Below are 19,384 nucleotides of genomic sequence, written 5' to 3'. Positions count from 1 at the left end.
CCTCACCGCCAGACTTAAGCTGAAGCCCCTTGGCCACGCGGCAGGGTGCAGGATTGAGCCCAGGTCACGGTCGTGTGCGCTCGCCCTGTGCGCGTGCCGAGGTGAGTCTCTTGTGCCGCCGGCCCGTCTTCCTCCCGCGGGCGAGAGCCCGGCTCCTTCACAGCGGAGCGCGCGGCCCCTGGGGCAGCCAGACGTGGTTTCCGGTTTGAGCTCGTCTCTTGCATCTCCGATGGCTTCTCAGTTTCTCTGAGCCTCAGTTCCTCAGCGGTTAAGTGCGTTCCCGCGTCAGAGCTGTAGTAAGGGTGAGGACTGAAAGCTTGGCGGGCGCCTGGCTCCCAGTATTGCTCTGTGAGTTCCCGTGGGCATCTTCCTGTTTGCTCACCTCCACGGTTTTTCCAAGCGCTCTGCTCTGGTTTTCCTATGGAGGCGCACGGATGCTTCCCAGATAGTAGCACGAACTGAGGGGGACGAGAGTGGAGAATTTGCTTCTTGGGCGCCTGCGTTGGGTCTAGGAAAGATGGGGCTTATTGTTCTGATGCCGCAGAGCTCTGTTAGGCCGGGATCCCAACCTTCTCCGGATGGGGCTGCTATGAGTTCCTGCTTCCTTCAGACTGCCCGTCCTCAGGGCTGCAGGACCCCCTAGAACGGCCTTGACGGTTCTGACCAGGCCTGTTACTGGGGCAATCTCAGTATGATCCTGTCTGGTGCGCTGGAATTTATTATTTTTTATTTTATTTTTTTGCTGATTAAGGAAGTGCTTTGTTTTGCAGACATGATTCTTTACTGATTTCCCAAGGAGTAAAGGAAAAAAGTGAATCAGTGACTTCCTCAAATACCCGTCCAGCTGGCTAAGCTCCATCTCCCCATTTACAGCCTCTGTGTGCTGTATGTGTCTGCATGAATGGATACACATGTATGTATGTGTGTGCATGTGTGGTTAGGCACTCTAGGAGTGACAGAGTCTGATAGGTGGCAGACCCTGACCTCAGAGTACCAAATTTTGTAGGAAATATATGGCGAAATGTAGCAGTGTGTGCAAGGTATAGGTATACACACAGACAAACACCTCAGTGATATGCACCAGCTAAGAAGAGGTGGTTGGCCTGGAGGTCTGTGATTTGGGAAGGGAGAGTGTGTAGAGAACCTGCAGTCATTACCTGGTGCTGGTGCTGCAAGTCTGGAAAATGGGGCCAGGCCGGGCTTTGGAATCTGGACTTTCTCCTGAGGGGAGGGGAGAACTGCCAAGGAACTTGAGCACAGGAGTCACGTGGTTGCATTTGTGAATGGATCATGGGGAGACGGGCCACTCTGGAAGCAGAGAGATCATGATTTGGGTAAGGGATTTGGTGAGGAGAGCTAGGGCAGTGACAGTGCAGGTACATCTGGATGGACTTGACACAGACTTAGGAAATATGTTTTTGAATTTTCCTATTTTCAAGAAGTTTGGGAATAATTATTACAGTCTTAAGTCTTACATTATGTTTTAAATCAAACTGTCTTTTTCTATATTTATAATATTAACAGTATTTTTAACCCAGCCAAACAGCCCAAATGTGCACCAGTATTACCAACTTAAGGTGGTTTTCCAGGCTTGCTTTACATACAGAAGACACAGTTTTCTCCCCCACTGCCTACCAGATCATCAGATAACACTCAGATCCCTCAGGGAACTGCAAAATACTTTCTTTAGATAACTTTTTTTGAAGCCCTCATGGATTATGTTGTGAACTTGTTGTCTGGTTTGCTTTAATACTTGTTATCTAAACCCTGGGTTCTTGGTGACACTGTGCAATATACAGAAAGGAGAGCATAAATCAGGCACCATGCAGAGTCCTTTCTATATAGTACCGCTTGAACAGCGGAGCTGTGTAACCCCAGAGCCTGAAATGTTTGCTTTGCATTTTCCTTGCTGCTGATTTTTTTTTTCTTTTTTAAATATGAGAGGCAGAGAGATAGAAAGAGAGAGGGCTCCCAGCTCCTAGTTCATGCCCATGCTCAGGACTAGGGACTACTGAAGCTGGGAGCAGGAGTTGGGAACTCAGTTAAGACAGGCCACATGGGTGGTAAGGACTGAACCACATGAGCCACTATCGGTGGCCTTCAGAGGTCTCCATTGGCAGGAAGCTGGAATCAGAAGCCAGAGCTGGGACTGAAACCCAGGCACTCTGATTTGAGCATATTAATTACTGGGCCAAATGCGTGTCCCTGCTGCTGCTGGATTGGAGGAGTAGAATTTTGGACTTGTTGAGTCTCAGATACTTGCAGGATGTGAGTTGAATGTACGGAGCTAGAGTGGGAAGAATCAGGGCTTCAGGTAGTAACCAAAGACCTGAACTCAACCACAAGGTGAGAAGAGAATTGGGACAAAGTTCCTGGGGACACAGCATCTGCGGGATGTGGAGGAAAAGCCCAGCAGCCAGGAGCACTCATAAACGCTGCTGCCCCAGTCTGTGGGTCTCTGGGTTCCATGCATGTAGGCAGCACCTTGGAGCCCTTCTCTGAGAAGGGAAGGCGGAACCTCAGGAGAAGGAACCTGGACACTGAGTTGGGAGTGATAGAACCTGAGACCTGATCCTGCACTCTTTTCTGCCGCACTCCTGGCTTCTCACTTGACACCTCGAGATAATGCGAGGGTTTCTGGTGCTGCCTGAGATGCAGCAGGTTCTTCCTGGCAAACCCAGGCCTGGTGTCTGTTCATTGAAGAGCAGCCTGGAAAGCTGTTGTTTTAGGTTGAGCAGGCAAAGAATGACCTCATCCCAAAGAGAAACATCAGCCTGCTGCTGCCATCCCTCCATTACCCCCTTGGAAGTTTTTGTCCTTTGATGGTCTTTTTAGGACTTCTTCCCTCTTTGCTCCAAAAATCCCACCCCTTTTGGTTTTCACTTTCACCTGCAAAAGAAAGGAAGAATCAGTAGTTAGATTTCTTCCTTTTCCCCTCTGTAGGGGAGGCTTTTGTTTGAACTCTTATCCCAGCTGTAATTTCAGAGTTCTCTCTTGCATGCTGGAAAACAGTTTATTGTGAGGCCATCAAGCCCTGGAAACCAGCCAGACCCTGTTGGCAGCAGGCCACCAGCTCGCACCTGTGAAGTCCAGAACATGGTTGCTTGACCCCTGAGCAGTTTGGTTACAAAGAGTGTTGCCCTCAGCTATCTGTGGTTTACTGGCCAGATTTAAGCAGTTTTGTTTTTGCTGTAGCAGAAAGAGTGATTTCTGTTACTAGGTTATCCTAGACTATAAAATTCTTCCTGGGTCAAAAGTGTTAAGAAAGATGAGTAACTTTGTTTTATTGCCTACTTTATCACATGTCCTTTCAGAACTGGGAAGCTGAGGTTTTATATATATTTTTAAAGATTTATTTATTATTTATTTGAGAGGCAGTTACAGACAGAAAGGTCTTCCATCCACTGGTTCACTCCCCAAATGGCAACAGTGGCCAGAGCTGGCCATCGGAAGCCAAAAGCAGGAGCTTCTTCTAGGTCTCCGCTTTGGGTGCGGGAGCCCAAGCACTTGGGCCGTCTTCCACTGCTTTCCCAGGCCATTAGCAGAGAGCTGGATCAGAAAAGAAGCATCGAGACTTGAACCAACGCCCATTTGGGCTGCTGCTGCCACAAGTGGAGACTTAACCTACTATACCAGAACACTAACCCTGCTGGTTACTCTTTTCTGTAGTCTTTGTGCAGCCCCCATGCAGATTCTGGTCAAACCTCTTTCAAATTGTGCTGAAAGTATCTGTTCACCTTCTCCCTCAAGGAAGGCAATTAACCTATTTCAATGTATATCACTTGGATTTAGCATAAGACCTGGCATATTCAACTTTGCTAAACATAATAAGTATTCTTGGGCCTTTTGGAAAGTTCTTTTAATTTATTCATTTATTTTATATGTTAATTTTTATTTACTTAAAAGGCTGAGCAACAGAGAGAGAGATATCCTCCATCCCCTGGTTCAGTCTTCAGATGTCCACACAGCTAGGGCTGGGCCATGTCCAAGCCAGGAGATAGCAGCTACATCCCAGAGTAGCACATGGGTGTACTGCTTTCCTAGGATGCATTAGCAGGAAGCTAGATTGGAAGCAGAGTAGCTGGAACTCCCACTGGCAATCTGATATGGAATGTGGGTGTCTCAAGAAGATGTATAATCTGCTACACAACTATATGTACCCCTCATTTTTATTTTATTTATTTGAGAGGCAGAAAGGAGAGAGAGAGCTCCCATCCACTAAGTCACTCCCTGTATGCCTACAATGGCCAGAGCTGGCTGGTGCTGAAGCTGGGAGCTGGGAACTCAATCGAGGTCCTCCCACTGGATGGCACAAACCCAATTACAAGAGCCATCACTGCTGCTTTCCAGGTCTATATTGGTAGAAAGGTGGAGTCATCAGCCAGAGCTGGAAATCATGCCCAGAACTTTAATATGGGACATAGGTGTCTTAAGTGCTAGACTAAATGCCAGTGCCCACCCCATGCCCCATATGGAGGCTTTCCAAAGGGGGATGTTTGTTTCAATCATTTAACTTTGTTCAGTTGGAAATTTTCATCTATCTATAATTCATTACCCAGAATTAAGGTCTTCCCTTCCCTATCTACTTCCAGACCCATGTTTTGTAGCGATGTTGGCCAGCACATGGCTGAGGCTCAGACAGTAGCACTAACCCCTACACCATTCTCTTCCCATCTGTTTCAGGGGACAGTGATGGCTTCCTGTGTCATACTGCACACTGGGCAGAAGATGCCCCTAATTGGTCTGGGCACCTGGAAGAGTGAGCCTGGCCAGGTGAGGCTGGGGGAAGAGGAGAGGGACTTGGCCTGTGCTAGGGAACAGCAGGGTTTGGTGGAGGAATCCTGCCTTCTGCCTCAGCAGCCCCGCCCTCCCCCCATAATTACTTCTAGTGGGGATGCAGCTGGAGGGCGGTGGGAAGAGATCAGGGAAGAAGGGGCTGACACTGAGCCCTTGGCTTCCTCAGGTCACATCGGAGGGGCTGAGCGCACAGCAGGGCCAAGGGCACAGGAGGGACACATTCCCTGGGTCTCACAGTGCTATGAGTCCTAATACTCACTTGGCACCCTGTGCCGTGAGCACGTCTCCTCTCCCACACTGGGCTCCTTGAGGCCTGGGCTTGTCCCTAGTGCATCCGGTGTTAGGAATGTAGCAGCTGTCAAGCTTTGCAGAATACCTTGGTCAACTGTATAGACCAAGGCTAGCATACTTTTTTTTTTTTTTTTTGACAGGCCGGGTGGACAGTGAGAGAGACAGAGAGAAAGGTCTTCCATTGCAATTGGTTCACCCTCCAATGGCCACCGCGGCCGGCGCGCTGCGGCCAGTGCACCTCGCTGATCCGATGGCAGGAGCCAGGTACTTATCCTGGTCTCCCATGGGGTGCAGGGCCCAAGTACTTGGCCATCCTCCACTGCACTCCCTGGCCACAGCAGAGAGCTGGCCTGGAAGAGGGGCAACTGGGACAGAATCCGGCGCCCCGACCGGGACTAGAACCCAGTGTGCCGGCGCCACAAGGCGGAGGATTAACCTAGTGAGCCGCGGCGCCGGCCAGCATACTTTTTCTTAATGAACCAGATGGTTAATATTTTGGATTTTGTTGGACAGCTTACTAAATGGAGGTGATTATAAACTTACATAACTAATAAGTAGCTATTTCAAAGTCTTAGCTCAAGGGATGTTTAAAAAAAATGGTTACTTTCCTTGGTATAGACATATGCAAACAAGGAGATCCTGGGAATAGAACCTGCTTTATATTTTATTTGTTTATTTATTTTTATTTGAAATACAGAGAGAGAGATCTCCCAGTCTTTTGTTCAGCCCTCAAAGGTCTACAGCAGCCAGGACTGGGTCAGACAAAAGCTAGTGGCTGGGAACGCAAACCAGGTCTCCCAGTAGGTGACTGGACCAATAACCTACTGCTTTTCAGGGTATGCATTAACCATCAACTGGATTCTGGAACAGAGGTGGGACTTGGATCCAGTATGCAAGTGTCTCAAGCAAAGTCTTAAGAACTGCCCCAAATGCCTGCCCTGAGACCTGATTTTTTATGGTTAACTTAGCTATGAGGTTTAGTTTCCACTTGGGATGGGCATTTCCTATTCTCTAGTCCTTGGAAATCTGAGTCAGAGTTAAAACAGATTTGGCTATGAAGTTTGGGAGCGGTGCTAGCTGCAGAGCAGCCTCTTCTGTCTGGGATTTAGCCTAGATGTGATGTGGACAGATAGCCACAACCTTTTTCCTATTTCTTTCCCTCAGCTGCTTGGGATCTTCTAGTTGGAATCAATCGATCTCTTGATATATGCTAAATGCTGGGAAATATTATTAGTTTTTGCTGGGTCAGATTCTCATGGCTTGTTGGTATCGCACCATGTGGGCTGGGAGGGTAGAGGCAGAATGAAAATTTGCAGCATCCAAAGAGGATGGACCCTGGGACCAGAACCATCTTTCATCTTACCGCATGGCATGAATGGCTTTGGTATAGTCCTGCTCCCTTGTTGTTTTTTTTTTTTTTTTAATTTTTATTTAATAAATAAAAATTTTGAAAGTACAACTTTTTGGATTATAGCAGCTTTTCCCCCCATAACCTGCCTCCCACCTGCAACCATCCCATCTCCCACTACCACTCCCATCCCATTCTTCATCAAGATTCATTTTCAATTACCTTTATATATGGAAGATCAACTTGGTATATACTAAGAATTCAATAGTTTGCACCCACACAGTTACACAAATTATAAAGTACTGTTTGAGTAGTAGTTTTACCATTAATTTGCATAGTATAACACATTAAGGACAGAGATACTACATGAGGAGCAAGTGTACAGTGACTCCTGTTGTTAATTTAAAAATTGGCACTCTTATTTATGACGTCAGTAATCACACGCCTGCTCCCTTATTTGTAATCCTTGGTGGTGGGGAGGGAAGGGCAGGTGCAGTTTTTGGGGCAGATCAACAGAATAGACTTCTCCTCTGACCTGACAGGTTAAGGCAGCGATTAAATATGCCCTTAGCGTGGGCTACCGCCACATTGACTGTGCTACTGCATACGGCAACGAGGCTGAGATTGGCGAGGCCCTGAAGGAGAACGTAGGACCCGGCAAGGTGAGCAGTGGGGCTACAGAGGATCGGGGTGAAGAACCCAGAGGCTGGGGCTGGGGCCTGGCTGGGGAAATGCAGCATCAGCTTCCGGTGGATTCTGTCCCAGAGGTGCAGGTGGGTGAGACGGGTGCCCTCGGCTGTTCTCATCCCAGGCAGTGCCCCGGGAGGAGCTGTTTGTGACATCCAAGCTGTGGAACACCAAGCACCACCCTGAGGATGTGGAGCCTGCCCTCCGGAAGACACTGGCCGACCTCCAGCTGGAGTATCTGGACCTGTACCTGATGCACTGGCCTCATGCTTTTGAGTGAGCCTTGCCAGGGCCTTCATCTGGGGAGTCAGGGGGTTGGTGGGATCTGGTAGTAATGTACAGTGAGCAGGGCAGCAAAGCTGTAGAGGACCACTCACCTGTGTAGCAAGCCGAGCAGCTTGGTAGTAGGACCTCTGCTATAGTCAGGAGCTTAGCTATAGAACCAGGAGCTTCTCCTGGTGCACAAGTGGTCCTTCCTCTCCCCTATTCATTGAGGCTTCTGTTGAGCTAGGCCCTGGGGTTTCTGTGATGAGTCAGTCCCAACAGGGGGATTGAGAGGAGCCTGCCATCAGCACTGTGCCGGCACAGGGAGAAGGCTGGCATAGCAGATAACTCCTGGGGAGCGAGGAGGTAAGAAGGAATTCCTCCTCGAAGAGAAAGTGGATCGAGGGAGCAGAGGAGGCAGTGGAAGCTCCGTGTAGATGTGACGCCTGCATGATGAGCTGCAGGATGCAGAAGCACAGCTGTTCCTGCTTCTTGGCCCTTTGTCCTCTCTGGGCTTGGGGTGTGGGACAGAGGCAGGTAGGGCAGAAGCCTGGCATTGGTGCCCATACTTATGGGTGTGTCTTTCAATAGACGGGGAGACAACCCCTTCCCCAAGAATGCCGATGGGACTATGCGCTATGAATCCATCCACTACAAGGAGACCTGGAAAGCAATGGAGGCGCTGGTGGCTAAGGGGCTGGTGCGGGCACTGGGCCTGTCCAACTTCAACAGTCGGCAGATCGATGATGTGCTCAGCGTGGCCTCAGTGCGCCCCGCCGTCTTGCAGGTGAGCACAGCCAGCAAGTGGTGCCTTGCAGTGTTATGTGCACAGGCACTTGAGTGAGCTGGAGCTGGTGTCCTTAGTGGGGTGGTTAGCAAGTGGTCAGAAACGCGGTGCAGAAGTCCTCTGTAAAGATGGGCATTGAAGCCATGGAGATGATGGAATTGCCAGTGGAACATGGTGGGACGAGCAAGCTGAGGGGAGGTGGGAGATCAGCACTGGAGCTGGTTCCTGACATGTATGGGGCCAGGCAGCTGTGTGTAGCCACCCTGCGTGATGGCTTGTTCCTGTTTCAGGTGGAATGCCACCCATACCTGGCTCAGAATGAGCTGATTGCCCACTGCCAAGCACGTGGCCTGGAGGTGACTGCTTACAGCCCTTTGGGCTCCTCTGACCGTGCTTGGCGCGATCCTGATGAGCCTGTTCTGCTAGAGGAACCCGTGGTCCTGGCACTGGCTGAAAAGTACGGCCGATCACCAGCCCAGATCCTGCTCAGGTGCGTGGTGTTCTTGGGAGAAGCGGCTGTGGTTGAGGAGAAAAACTCTGGGGTTTGAGGCAAGGGTTGAGGGTCCTTATTTGAGGGTTAGGATGTTCACATTCCACATGGCCAGGTGCTCCAGGAGCTTTGCAAAGGCTCCGTGGAGGACAAAGTGTTCTTAGGAATCTGACTTCTCTTCCCCATCTGCCCTATCGCCCACTTAGGTGGCAGGTCCAGCGGAAAGTAATCTGCATCCCCAAGAGTGTCACTCCTTCCCGCATCCTGCAGAACATCCAGGTACCTGGGAAGGGGTTCTGTGGTCCTCAGCCCCTTGGGGCACACTCTGGCCCCCATCTGCCTAGGGAAGACGGCAGGGCTGTGAACGCGTGCTCTACCCTCAAGGCTGGCTGTCCTGACCCCACTCCCCTCTCCTAGGTGTTTGACTTCACCTTTAGCCCGGAAGAGATGAAGCAGCTGGATGCCCTGAACAGAAACTGGCGCTATATCGTGCCCATGATTGTGGTAAGATGGATTCACTCCTGAGAGGCAGGGAATTGGAGGTTTGGGTGGGATCTGGCCTCTGGTTGCTGGTGGTGGGAGGGACAGGATCATGTTTCTGGGTTTGCTCTCCTGGATTTGATGTTCTCTGCTTTGCCTTGATTTCTGAGAATTAGTATGGCTCAGAGTAAGGCATCTAATCTGAGAGCCCCAGTCTTGCTCCTCAGTGTCATGTTGTCTTGAACAAGGTATTTAGCTTCTCCAAGTTCAGCTTCCAACCTGTAAAAGGGACCCAGTTCCTGACACACAGTAGGTTGGCAGTAAATGATATGCTGAGCCCATAAGACAATTGTGGGCTTTTTTTATTTCAAAGGCAGAATAACAGAATCTGTCTTTTGCCCTCTGATTCACTTAACGGATCAGTGATAGCCAGGGTTAGGCCAGCTTAAGCCAGGAGCTGGAACTCTATGTGGGTCTCCCTCATGGGTAGCAAGAAACTGAGTACTTCGGCCATCATCGACTGTCTCCAGATGCATTAGCAGGGAGCTGGATTGGAAGCATGGAGTAGCCAGGACTCCCACCTGCCACTCTATGGGATGTGGGCATCCCAAGTGGCAGCTTAACCCTCTGTGCCACATTGCCGATCCCATTCTTGACCTTTCTGTAGGAGTTAGGTTGTGACTGAAGGCTGTGGCACATAAGGAAATAAAAAATTCCTGGGCACCTGGTCCCAGTTATGACGGCAAACTCTTAGGGGCAGGAGCAGCTAGTACCAGGCTATGGGTGTGGTGCTGCAGTGCTGTTGGTACCAAGTGGTATTTCCTGTGGCCAGGATGGGGCCCTGCCATCTGCTATAGTGCTGCTCACGGATGAGGTTGCTCAGAAGGCTGTGGGGGAGATGCCCAGAGTCTTTGCTGGTGCAGCTTCTGCTAATGAGGTCACCTGTCTGCCTCTTTTTTTTTTTCAGATGGATGGCAAGAGGGTCCCCAGAGATGCGGGGCATCCTCTGTACCCCTTTAATGACCCATACTGAGCCCTTGGCATCCTGGCTCCCCTTCAGCTCTCCAGCTATGAGGTCCTGCCACCCCCAGAAAGGGGAGTTAATAAAGCCGTGGAGCATCCACACTGGTACTCATCTGATTTGTCTGGTCAAGCCTGGGACGGAAGCCGTTTATCTCATGGATGACTGACGAGGGCTGCCAGTGGTCACCTTCTTCTGAATCCCAAACTTCCCCAACTTTCTTGGTTCTGGGGGGACTATCCAGGCAGCTGAATTCCATTTTCAAGTTGCATATTGGGGGAGTGGAATCACTCGTGGCAGCTGTTAGCACTGCATGTTGCCTTAGAATTATCAGGCCTGCCAGAAATTGGTCACCTCAGGAAAGAGATCAGGTCAGTGACTTGTGTGGTGTCAGGGCAGAGCTAGGCCTGGGCTTTGAGTTTCCACCCTCTTCCTTGAAGAGTGCTTAGATCCAGGACTATAAAGAGTTCCAAACATTTAATTTCAAAAATTTGGGGACCCTAGCATTCAAAATCATGCAAGGAAGAACCGGGCTTTTTCTTTTTCTTTTTCTTTTTGTTTTTTTTTTTTTTTTTTTTTTTTTGACAGGCAGAGTGGACAGTGAGAGAGAGAGACAGAGAGAAAGGTCTTCCTTTTGCCGTTGGTTCATCCTCCAATGGCCACCGCGGCTGGCGCACCGCACTGATCCAATGGCAGGAGCCAGGTACTTATCCTGGCCTCCCATGGGGTGCAGGGCCCAAGTACTTGGCCATCCTCCACTGCACTCCCTGGCCACAGCAGAGAGCTGGCCTGGAAGAGGGGCAACCGGGAAAGAATCCGGCGCCCCGACCGGGACTAGAACCCAGTGTGCCGGCGCCGCAAGGCAGAGGATTAGCCTAGTGAGCCGCGGCGCGGGCCTCTGGCCTTTTTCTGTGCTACACTATTGTTACTGTGCCTAGGATGCATGGAGGCGGCAGTGTCAGGGCCAAAGCTGGTCACTCCACACCTATATTATGCAGATTCCAACCAGAGGCCACTCATTATGAGGTTTTAGGGAGATTTTTAGCAAATAACCCAATTAGCTGTAAGCTCCTGCCACTCAAAACTCACAGCTGAGTACCATGGGATGCTAGTATCACAAGTGGTGGCTTAATCTGCTGAGATACAGTACTGGCCCAAAGATTTTTTTCTCCTTAGTGTAATTGGAAACCATGAGAGTTGAACTGATTACTTGGCATGATTTGTGTCCTGGAAAATCAGCCCTGATGCAGAGGAGACATGAATTAGAGGGGTAAAAGGTGGGGGGAGGGAGGCACGTTGAGGGTTAGCCCAGGGATTCTGAGCTTCCCTCACACTGTCGGCTTGGATCAGTGCACTGTTCAGTGCATCCCAGGGTGCTGGCCAGCTCTTATTACTTGCATGTTTCATTTCCCTGTTCCTGCCCTCACTGTGATTCCTTACATGCTTTCATGGTTAAACTGCCCACGGTTATGAGGTAGGGGAGTGAGTGTGTGTGTGTTTCCCAGGGCTGCTGTAACAAAGTGCCACAGGCTGGGTGGCTTAGGTAACACGAATTCGCCTTATTTTGGTTCCAGAAGCTGGACTCCGAGGTCACAGGGTCGGCAAGATGGGTTCCTTCTGGGGTTGTGAGGAATGTGTTTCCCTCCTCTCCTTGGCCTGTGAATGGCCATCTTCTCCCTTCGTGTTGGTCCCCTGAACACTTCTGTGTCCACGTTTTTCTTATAAGGATGTCAGTCACACTGGCTTAGGGCCCATCCTGATGACTTCCTTTTAACATAGTTACCTGTTGGAATACCTTTTTCCAAATCCAGTCTCCTCCCAGTTATTGGGGATTAGGACTTTAATGTTAGTGGTTATAATTTAGCCTTAACAGGAAACTAAAGTCATCATAGCCTAAAGTCACTAATCAACTTACTACTTAAAAATCACTGACCCAGGCAGTCATCAAACCCTTCTGAACATTGCTGTTTTGTTTTGACATGTCTAATCACTGTACAACACAGTGCATAGCCATGGAAATCATGTGATATTTTATTCAGCAACAGTGATATTGGGGAACTTCATAAATCATACTTAAAGTACTGAAAGAGACTTGGTGTGGTGTGCTGTTTCTTCCTCCTTCTGTCTGTCTGCCTTTCACAGAGCTTCCAACACAGCCATGTTGTTCCTGCAGGTTCCCGGCCTCCATGGTCCATAGGAGCCACTATGAGGTGGACTCAGGGAGAAGTGGAGGTTGCTAATGATGATGAGTTTGCATTTTGGATCTGTATTTGCTTCAGCTTTCCTTTTAGTAACACACCAACTGCCAGAAATAAGGATGTTTTAGTTCACCCATTTAACATACAAGGAGGGGCTGGTGCTGTGGCATGGTGGGTAAAGCCGCTGCCTATATGGCACCTATTTTTATTAAGTCTCAGTTCCTCACTTTTTCCTTAAAAGTTTATTTACAGACATACCTAGAATGCTATGAGTTCAAGAGTTTGACCCATTTTTCAAAAAGATTGTGCCTCTTCAAATGCTTTTTTTAAAAAAAGATTTATTTATCTATCTGAAAGGCAGAGTTACAGAGAGGCAGAGGCAGAATGAGAGAAAGTCTTCCATCCACTGGTTCACTCCCCAAATGGCTCCAACAGCCAGAGCTGGACTGATAGGAAGCCAGGAGCTTCTTCCAGGTCTCCCACATTGGAGAGCAGGATCCCACCCAACACTTGGACCATCTTCTGTTGCTTTCCAAGGTGCATTAGCAGGGAGTTGGGTTGGAAGTGGAGAAGCTGGAACTTGAACTGGTACTCATATGGGATTGTGGTGTCCCTGGTAGTTTAATCCACTGTGCCATGATACTGGTCCCTGGATTGGGATCTTGATATTATTTGTGGGGAGCAGCCCGGACTGGACTGAGTTACTGGAATTAAGACTTATTCTATGCATCTGCTCTCCCACAATATGGTGCTGGGAGAGAAGTAAACAGCTTCCGCACAGCTGCCTCCAGTTCAACCAATAAACTGTAGGACTTGCTACTGATTGGAGGAGAGCAGCGTACTCGGCGTGTGGGCAGCCGAGTTGGGATTGGCGGAGGAGGACTATAAAGGAGGGGAGAGACGGCATGCACCAGGAACATCTAAGGGGAACATCTAAGGGAACACCTGTGCAGCCCCCGAGAAGAGCCGGCCGGTGGTGTGCCGCTCCCCTGCGGAAGTGGGGAAAGCGGCCAGGGGGAACCGCCCTTCCACGGAGGTGGAAGGGATAGTAGCCAACCCGGGAAGAACCAGCAGCAAACCCGGGGAGGGCCGAGCAGACAGAAAGAACAGCGCAGGGTCCTGTGTCGTTCCTCCACGAAGAGGGGGAGCGACATTATTGAACTAGCAAATCAAATCAACCCTGAAGGTTGCCCATGTGAGTCTTAAATTTTTCATTGCTGGAACCAGATTAAGTTGGGTTTTCTAAGGCAACAAAGAGTCCTAATTTTCCCTTTAGTGAGTGCAGGAGGCCATGAGAATATAAAAAGGGAGTCTTAACTGAGTCCAGGCTGAGTCAGGGACGGCGTCTCAGAAGCGATGTCTGGGAAGTAGGATGCATTTGAAGGAAAGAATGTTGTAGGTCAGGGAAACATGGAAAGTGTCACCGCTGAGAGACGAGAAAGATGCTTAGGAAACTATCTGCCATTCTCAGGTACTCAAACTGAAAACCTAGGAGTCATCCTGACTCTTCCTTTTTAACCTCTTCCTTCAAATGGATCACTAAGGGCTGCCAGTTCCACTCCTAAATCGTTCTGAAATTTGTCCTCTCCACTCCATGATGAGGGTGGGAACTGCTGTCCTGGCACAAACTCATCATCTCTTGATAAGGTGTGAATAGGCAAGCAGCTAGTTAAGTCTAAATAAGGAGGCTGGAGCTGTGGCACAGTGGGTTAAAGCCCTGGCCTGAAGTGCCAACATCCCATATGGGCACCACATCTAGTCCCAGCTGTTCCTCATCTGATCCAGCTCTCTGCTGAGGCCTGGAAAAGCAATAGAAGACGGCCCAACTCCTTGGGACCCTGCACTTGTGTGGGAGACCCGGAAGAAGCTCCTGGCTCCTGGCTTTGGATTGGTGCAGCTCCAGCCATTGAGGCCATCTGGGGAGTGAACCAGTGGATGGAAGACCTCTCTCTCTACCTCTCTCTGTAACTGTCTTTCAAATAAATAAAATAAATATTTAAAAAAAGAAGTCTAAGCAAGCTTAATACATACAAGTCCTACAGTTTAGTGTTACCTCTTTTCTTGTTAGTCAAAGGTATCCACCTTCCCAAGATGCACCTGTGTCTTATCTAAGACCAAGAAGGGGAAGACGCCATGATATTGAATATTCCAGATCAGGGGGCCAGCATTGTGACAAACCAGGTAAAACCATTGCTTGCGGTGCTGGCATTCCATATGGGTGCTGGTTCATATCCCAGCTGCTTCACTTCTGATGCAGCTCCCTGCTAATGCCCTGGGAAATGCAGTGGAAGATGGCCCAAGTGATTGGGCACTTGCTACCTACTTGTGAGACCCAGATGAAGCTCCTGGCTCCTGCCTTTGGTCTGGCCCAGCTCTGGCCATTGTAGCCATCTCAGGAATGAACCAGTGGATGGAAGTTCTCTTTTTCTGTGTCTCTACCTCTCTCTCTCTAACTGACTTTCAAATTAATAAGTAAATCTTTGAAAAAGTAAAAATAAAAATAAATTCCACGTGAGGGGTGCCCTTAAATTCCAAGATGGCTTACATGTTAGAGCACCACTCCCTACCTCATAAAAGTGGCTGAGAACAAAGAAACTCTCCTTTTGTCACAGACCACAGTTGGGGTGCTATTCAGGCTTCTCTTCTCTGTCTCTTTGGGTAATCTTCTGGTCCACTTGTGATGGGTATTTCCCCATGTATGGCAGCCCACAGTCATGTGTGAATGTATGTTTTCTTACTTTTTTTTAAAATCAATTTTTTAAAAGATTGGTTTATTTGAAAGGCAGAGTTACAGAGAGAGAAGGAGGGAGAGAGAGGTCTTCCATTCACTGATTCACTTCCCAAATGGTTGCAACGGCTGGGATGAGCCAAGACAAAGTCAGGAGCCAGGAGCTTCCCACACGGATGCAGGAGCCAAAGCACTTGAGCCATCTTTGGCTGCTTCTCCCAGGTGCTTTAGCAGGAAGCTTGATTGGAAGTGGAGCAATCAGGACTTGAATCTTCGTCCATACCGGATGCTGGCACTGCAGGCAGAGGTTTAACCTACGCCACAATGTTGACTTCTTTTTCTTTTGACAGGCAGAGTGGACAGAGAGAGAGACAGAGATTCATGCGGATCTCTTTTTTTAGAGAGAGAGAGATCTTCCATCCTCTGGTTCATTCCCCAAACGGCACAATGCCGGGACTAGGCCAGGCTGAAGCCAGGAGCCTGGAATTCCATCTGGGTCTCCCACATGGGTGGTAGGAGCCCAAGGAGTCATGTTCCAGGCAGCAACTTAACAGGCTGCCCTACAATGCCAACCCTAGGAATGTCATCCTTTGTTCTTTTTTTTTTTTATTTTTTTATTTTTTTTATTTTTGACAGGCAGAGTGGACAGTGAGAGAGAGAGACAGAGAGAAAGGTCTTCCTTTGCCGTTGGATCACCCTCCAATGGCCGCCGCTGCAGCCGGCGCACCGCGCTGATCCGATGGCAGGAGCCAGGAGCCAGGTGCTTTTCCTGGTCTCCCATGGGGTGCAGGGCCCAAGCACCTGGGCCATCCTCCACTGCACTCCCTGGCCATAGCAGAGAGCTGGCCTGGAAGAGGGGCAACTGGGACAGAATCCGGCGCCCCAACCGGGACTAGAACCCGGTGTGCCGGCGCCGCAAGGTGGAGGATTAGCCTATTGAGCCACGGCGCCGGCTCATCCTTTGTTCTTAAGAAACTAAATGAAGGTCAGAATGATCTTGCATTTGCTTTTTTTTTTTTTTTTTTTTTTGAAGTGCCTTTTAATTCAAAATACTCACTGTGTCAGCACAATATATTTTGGGGTGGCATATTATCTTTTTAAATTTTTATTTATTTGAAAGACAGAAAGATTGAGACATACAGAGAGACAGGTTCGATCTTCTGGTTCCCTCCCCAAATGCCTATAACTGCCAGGGCTGGGCGAGGCCAAATCAGGAACAAGGAACTCCATCTATATCTGCCACGTGGATAGCAGGGACCTAAGTACTGGAGTCATCATAGGATACCTGTTAGCAAGAAGTTGGAACTGGAAGTAGAGCCAGGATTTGAACCCTGGCTAGGATAGACATTTCCCAAGTGGCTTTTTTTTAAAGATTATTTATTGAAAGTCAGAGTTACTGAGAGACAGACAGAGAGAGAGAGAGAGAGAGAGAGAGAGAGAGATCTTCCTTCCATTGGTTCATTACCCAGATGGCCACAATGTCCAGAACTGGGCCAGGCCAAAGCCAGGAGCCAGGAGCTGCTTCTGGGACTCCCACGTGGGTGCAGGGTCCCAAGGACTTGAGCCATCTGCTGCTGCTTTCCCAGGCACATTAGCAGAGAACTGGATGGGAAATGAAGCAACTAGGACTCAAACAGATGCTCATATGGGATGCTGGCCCCACAGGCAGATGCTTAACCTATTACACCACAGCACTGGCCCCCCAAAAATATTTTTAAAAAGGAAACTCTTGGGGCTGGCATTGTGGTAAAGCAGGTAAAGCTGCCGCCTGCAACACCAGCATCCCTTATGGGAATTAGTTCAAGACATAGTTGCTGGAAAAGAGAGGTTAAGAATTCAAATTTGTTTCCCATAAAATAGTTAGAAATACTATTACTTCTGGGTTTTGGTGAGATAGGCTGGAAAGGGTAAAATGTTCCTTGTGCAGAATGATTTTTCAGTTAATGTTCTGAGCTTAACCCCTGTTGGGTCCATAGAAAGGTACCACCTGCATAACCAGCAGTATTACTCTGTGTAGACTTGCACATTTTTACTTTTGTTTTGCATTTTTAAAAAAATTCTTTGACTTGTTTATTTCTGTTTGGAAATAGCATTTTAACAGTATATGTACTTTAAAAAAAAAAAAAGCATTGTGAAAAAAAAAAAGACATAGTTGCTCCACTTCTGATCCAGCTCCCTACTAATGCATCTGGGAAAGCAGTGAAGCCCAGATGCTTGGGCCCCTGCACCCATATGGGAGATTTGGAAGAAGCTCCTGACTCCTGGCTTCAGCCTGGCCTGGCTGTTGTGGCCATTTGGGATGTGAACAGCAGATGGAAGATTAATATTTCTTTCTCTCTCTGTGTAACTTTCAAATAAATAAATCTTTTTTAAAAAGTAACTTCTTTTTTAAAAAAAAGATTTATTTATTTATTGAAAAAAGTTACACAGAGAGAAAGAAATATTAATTAAATTAAATTAAAATAGATTGAGTTAGATAAAGAAATGTTACACAGAGAGAGAGAAGGAGAGGCAATTGATTGCAATGGCCAGAGCTGCGCCAATCTGAAGCCAGGAGCGAGGAGCTTCTTCCAGGTCTCCTACATGGGTGCAGGAGCCCAAGGCCTTGGGCCATCTTCCACTGCTTTCCCAGGCCATAGCAGAGAGCTGGATTGGAAGTAGAGCAGCTAGATCTTGAACCAGCGCCCATATGGGATATTGGCACTACAGGCAGCGGCTTTACCCAATATGCCACAGTGCTGGCCCCTAACCTCTTTTGACCTATATTGAGTTCTAGGGTCCAAGTTTTGAAACCCAGCCCAGCGCTAGCTGTTATAGGCATTTGGGGAGTGAACCAGTAGATGGAAGATTTCTCTCCATCTGTCTCTGTCTCTGCCTTTCAAATAAAATGAGGGAAAGAAGATGTTTACACTATTGCAAGGCACAGAGCTGGTTAAGGGGTATGTCTTTTGAAAAACGGAAGGATGGGACCAGTAACGTGGCATGGCAGGTAAGGCTGCTTCTCGCAATGCCGGCATTCCATATGAGCTCCGGTTCGAGTCCTGGCTGCTCCACTTAGGATCCAGCTCCCTGCTAATGGGAAAAGCAGTGGAGGATGGCCCAAATGTTTGGGTCCCTGCCACCCACTTGGGATACCCAGGTGAGGCTTCTGGCTCCTGGCTTCAGCCTAGTCTTCCTGCAGGAGGAAGATGCGCCAGCAGTACAGGCACAGAGCTAGAGCACACCAGCATGACCTGACTCAATCCTGCACTCTCCCGGGTGGCCAGTGGGCCTCAGCTTAAGTCTGGCAGTGAGGAGGAAGTTCCACCTGGATGGAAGGCAAAGGGGCTGGGCACCCATGATCATGCGTGGGGAGGACCCCATCATGCCCTGTCCCACCTCAACCCTGTCTCCCTGGGAAGGAGCAGAAGGGTTGTGGCCAGCTGAGAAGTAAAGCAGTGGATGGAAGTTCTCTCTCTCCCTCTCTCTGACTTTCAAAATAAATAAATTTAAAAGAAAAAAAATGGGGAAGGATGACTGTGAAAGGGGTAGTGTGTACTCAAGCAGATCAGTTTTAGAAAACAATACACTATGTGGCTGGCATTGTGGTGTAGTGGGTAAAGCTGCCGCCTGCAATGCTGGCATCCCATATGGGCACAGGTTTGAGTACTGGCTGCTCCACTTCTGATCCAGCTCCCTACTAATGCACCTGGGAAAAGCAGTGGAAGGTGGTCCAAGAGTTTGGGCCCCTGCACCCATGTGGAAAACCATGAAGAAGCTCCTGGCTCCTGGCTTCGGTCTGACCCAACCCTGGCTGTTGCAGCCATTTGGGGAGTGAACCAACAGATGGAAGACCTTTTTCTCTGTCTCTTTTTCTGTTAACTCTACCTTTAAAATAAATAAAGAGAAAAAACAGCACACCTTCATTTTGAATGACTGTTGCTGTGAAAACTCTCGGAGGCCTAGGGCTGTATGTTGTATATAATCCCTGTGGCATGAACTAAGAGCAGAAACCCCAGAGTTGGGGAGGGAGGAGGCTGGGTTACAGCAATGACTCAGCAGTTCATCAGTTGGTAAGGTCACTGACTGTTGTACTTCAGACTGTTAAGAAGTCAGAGCAAATTATAAATAGCTGTAACCTTGCTGTGTCTGCCCTATCTGTAAATGGATCAGGAACACCTCCCTCAAAGGCGTGCTGTGACATTTGTATTTGGATGATGATACAAAAATTCACAGAGCTGCATAAATGTATGAATTGTATTTTTCCATTTTTTAAAAAAATTTTATTTATTAATTTGAAAGGCAGAGTTACAG

General features: G+C 48.6%; 1 protein-coding gene across 2 annotated transcripts; it reads left to right on the top strand.

Moving 5' to 3' along the window:
* Positions 1-10: 10 nt before the first annotated feature.
* LOC100346892 (aldo-keto reductase family 1 member A1) lies at positions 11-10,267 on the top strand. Of its 2 annotated transcripts, XM_002715137.6 has the most exons (9): positions 11-101; positions 4,684-4,773; positions 6,979-7,098; positions 7,248-7,399; positions 7,979-8,174; positions 8,465-8,664; positions 8,871-8,943; positions 9,082-9,168; positions 10,112-10,267. In XM_002715137.6, the coding sequence occupies exons 2-9, from the start codon at positions 4,693-4,695 to the stop codon at positions 10,175-10,177; spliced, it is 975 nt and encodes a 324-aa protein (XP_002715183.3). In that variant the 5' UTR covers positions 11-101; positions 4,684-4,692; the 3' UTR covers positions 10,178-10,267. The 2 variants fall into 2 exon arrangements, with proteins under 2 accessions (XP_002715183.3, XP_089156887.1); XM_089300761.1 differs by lacking the exon at positions 4,684-4,773.
* Positions 10,268-19,384: the final 9,117 nt, after the last annotated feature.

This window comes from Oryctolagus cuniculus, chromosome 7, assembly GCF_051225735.1.
Source record: "Oryctolagus cuniculus isolate XC-2025 breed Fujian yellow rabbit chromosome 7, ASM5122573v1, whole genome shotgun sequence".
Taxonomy (NCBI): Eukaryota; Metazoa; Chordata; class Mammalia; order Lagomorpha; family Leporidae; genus Oryctolagus; species Oryctolagus cuniculus.
Note: the sequence above shows the minus strand (reverse complement) of the source record. Positions and strands in the feature narration are given on the sequence as shown.

Coding starts and splice junctions, on each gene's coding strand:
- LOC100346892 (XM_002715137.6), top strand. CDS start 4,693: ATGGCTTCCTGTGTCATACTGCACACTGGGCAGAAGATGCCCCTAATT. Junction 4,774..6,978: donor GGAAGAGTGAGCCTGGCCAG/GTGAGGCTGGGG, acceptor CTGACCTGACAG/GTTAAGGCAGCGATTAAATA. Junction 7,400..7,978: donor CACTGGCCTCATGCTTTTGA/GTGAGCCTTGCC, acceptor GTCTTTCAATAG/ACGGGGAGACAACCCCTTCC.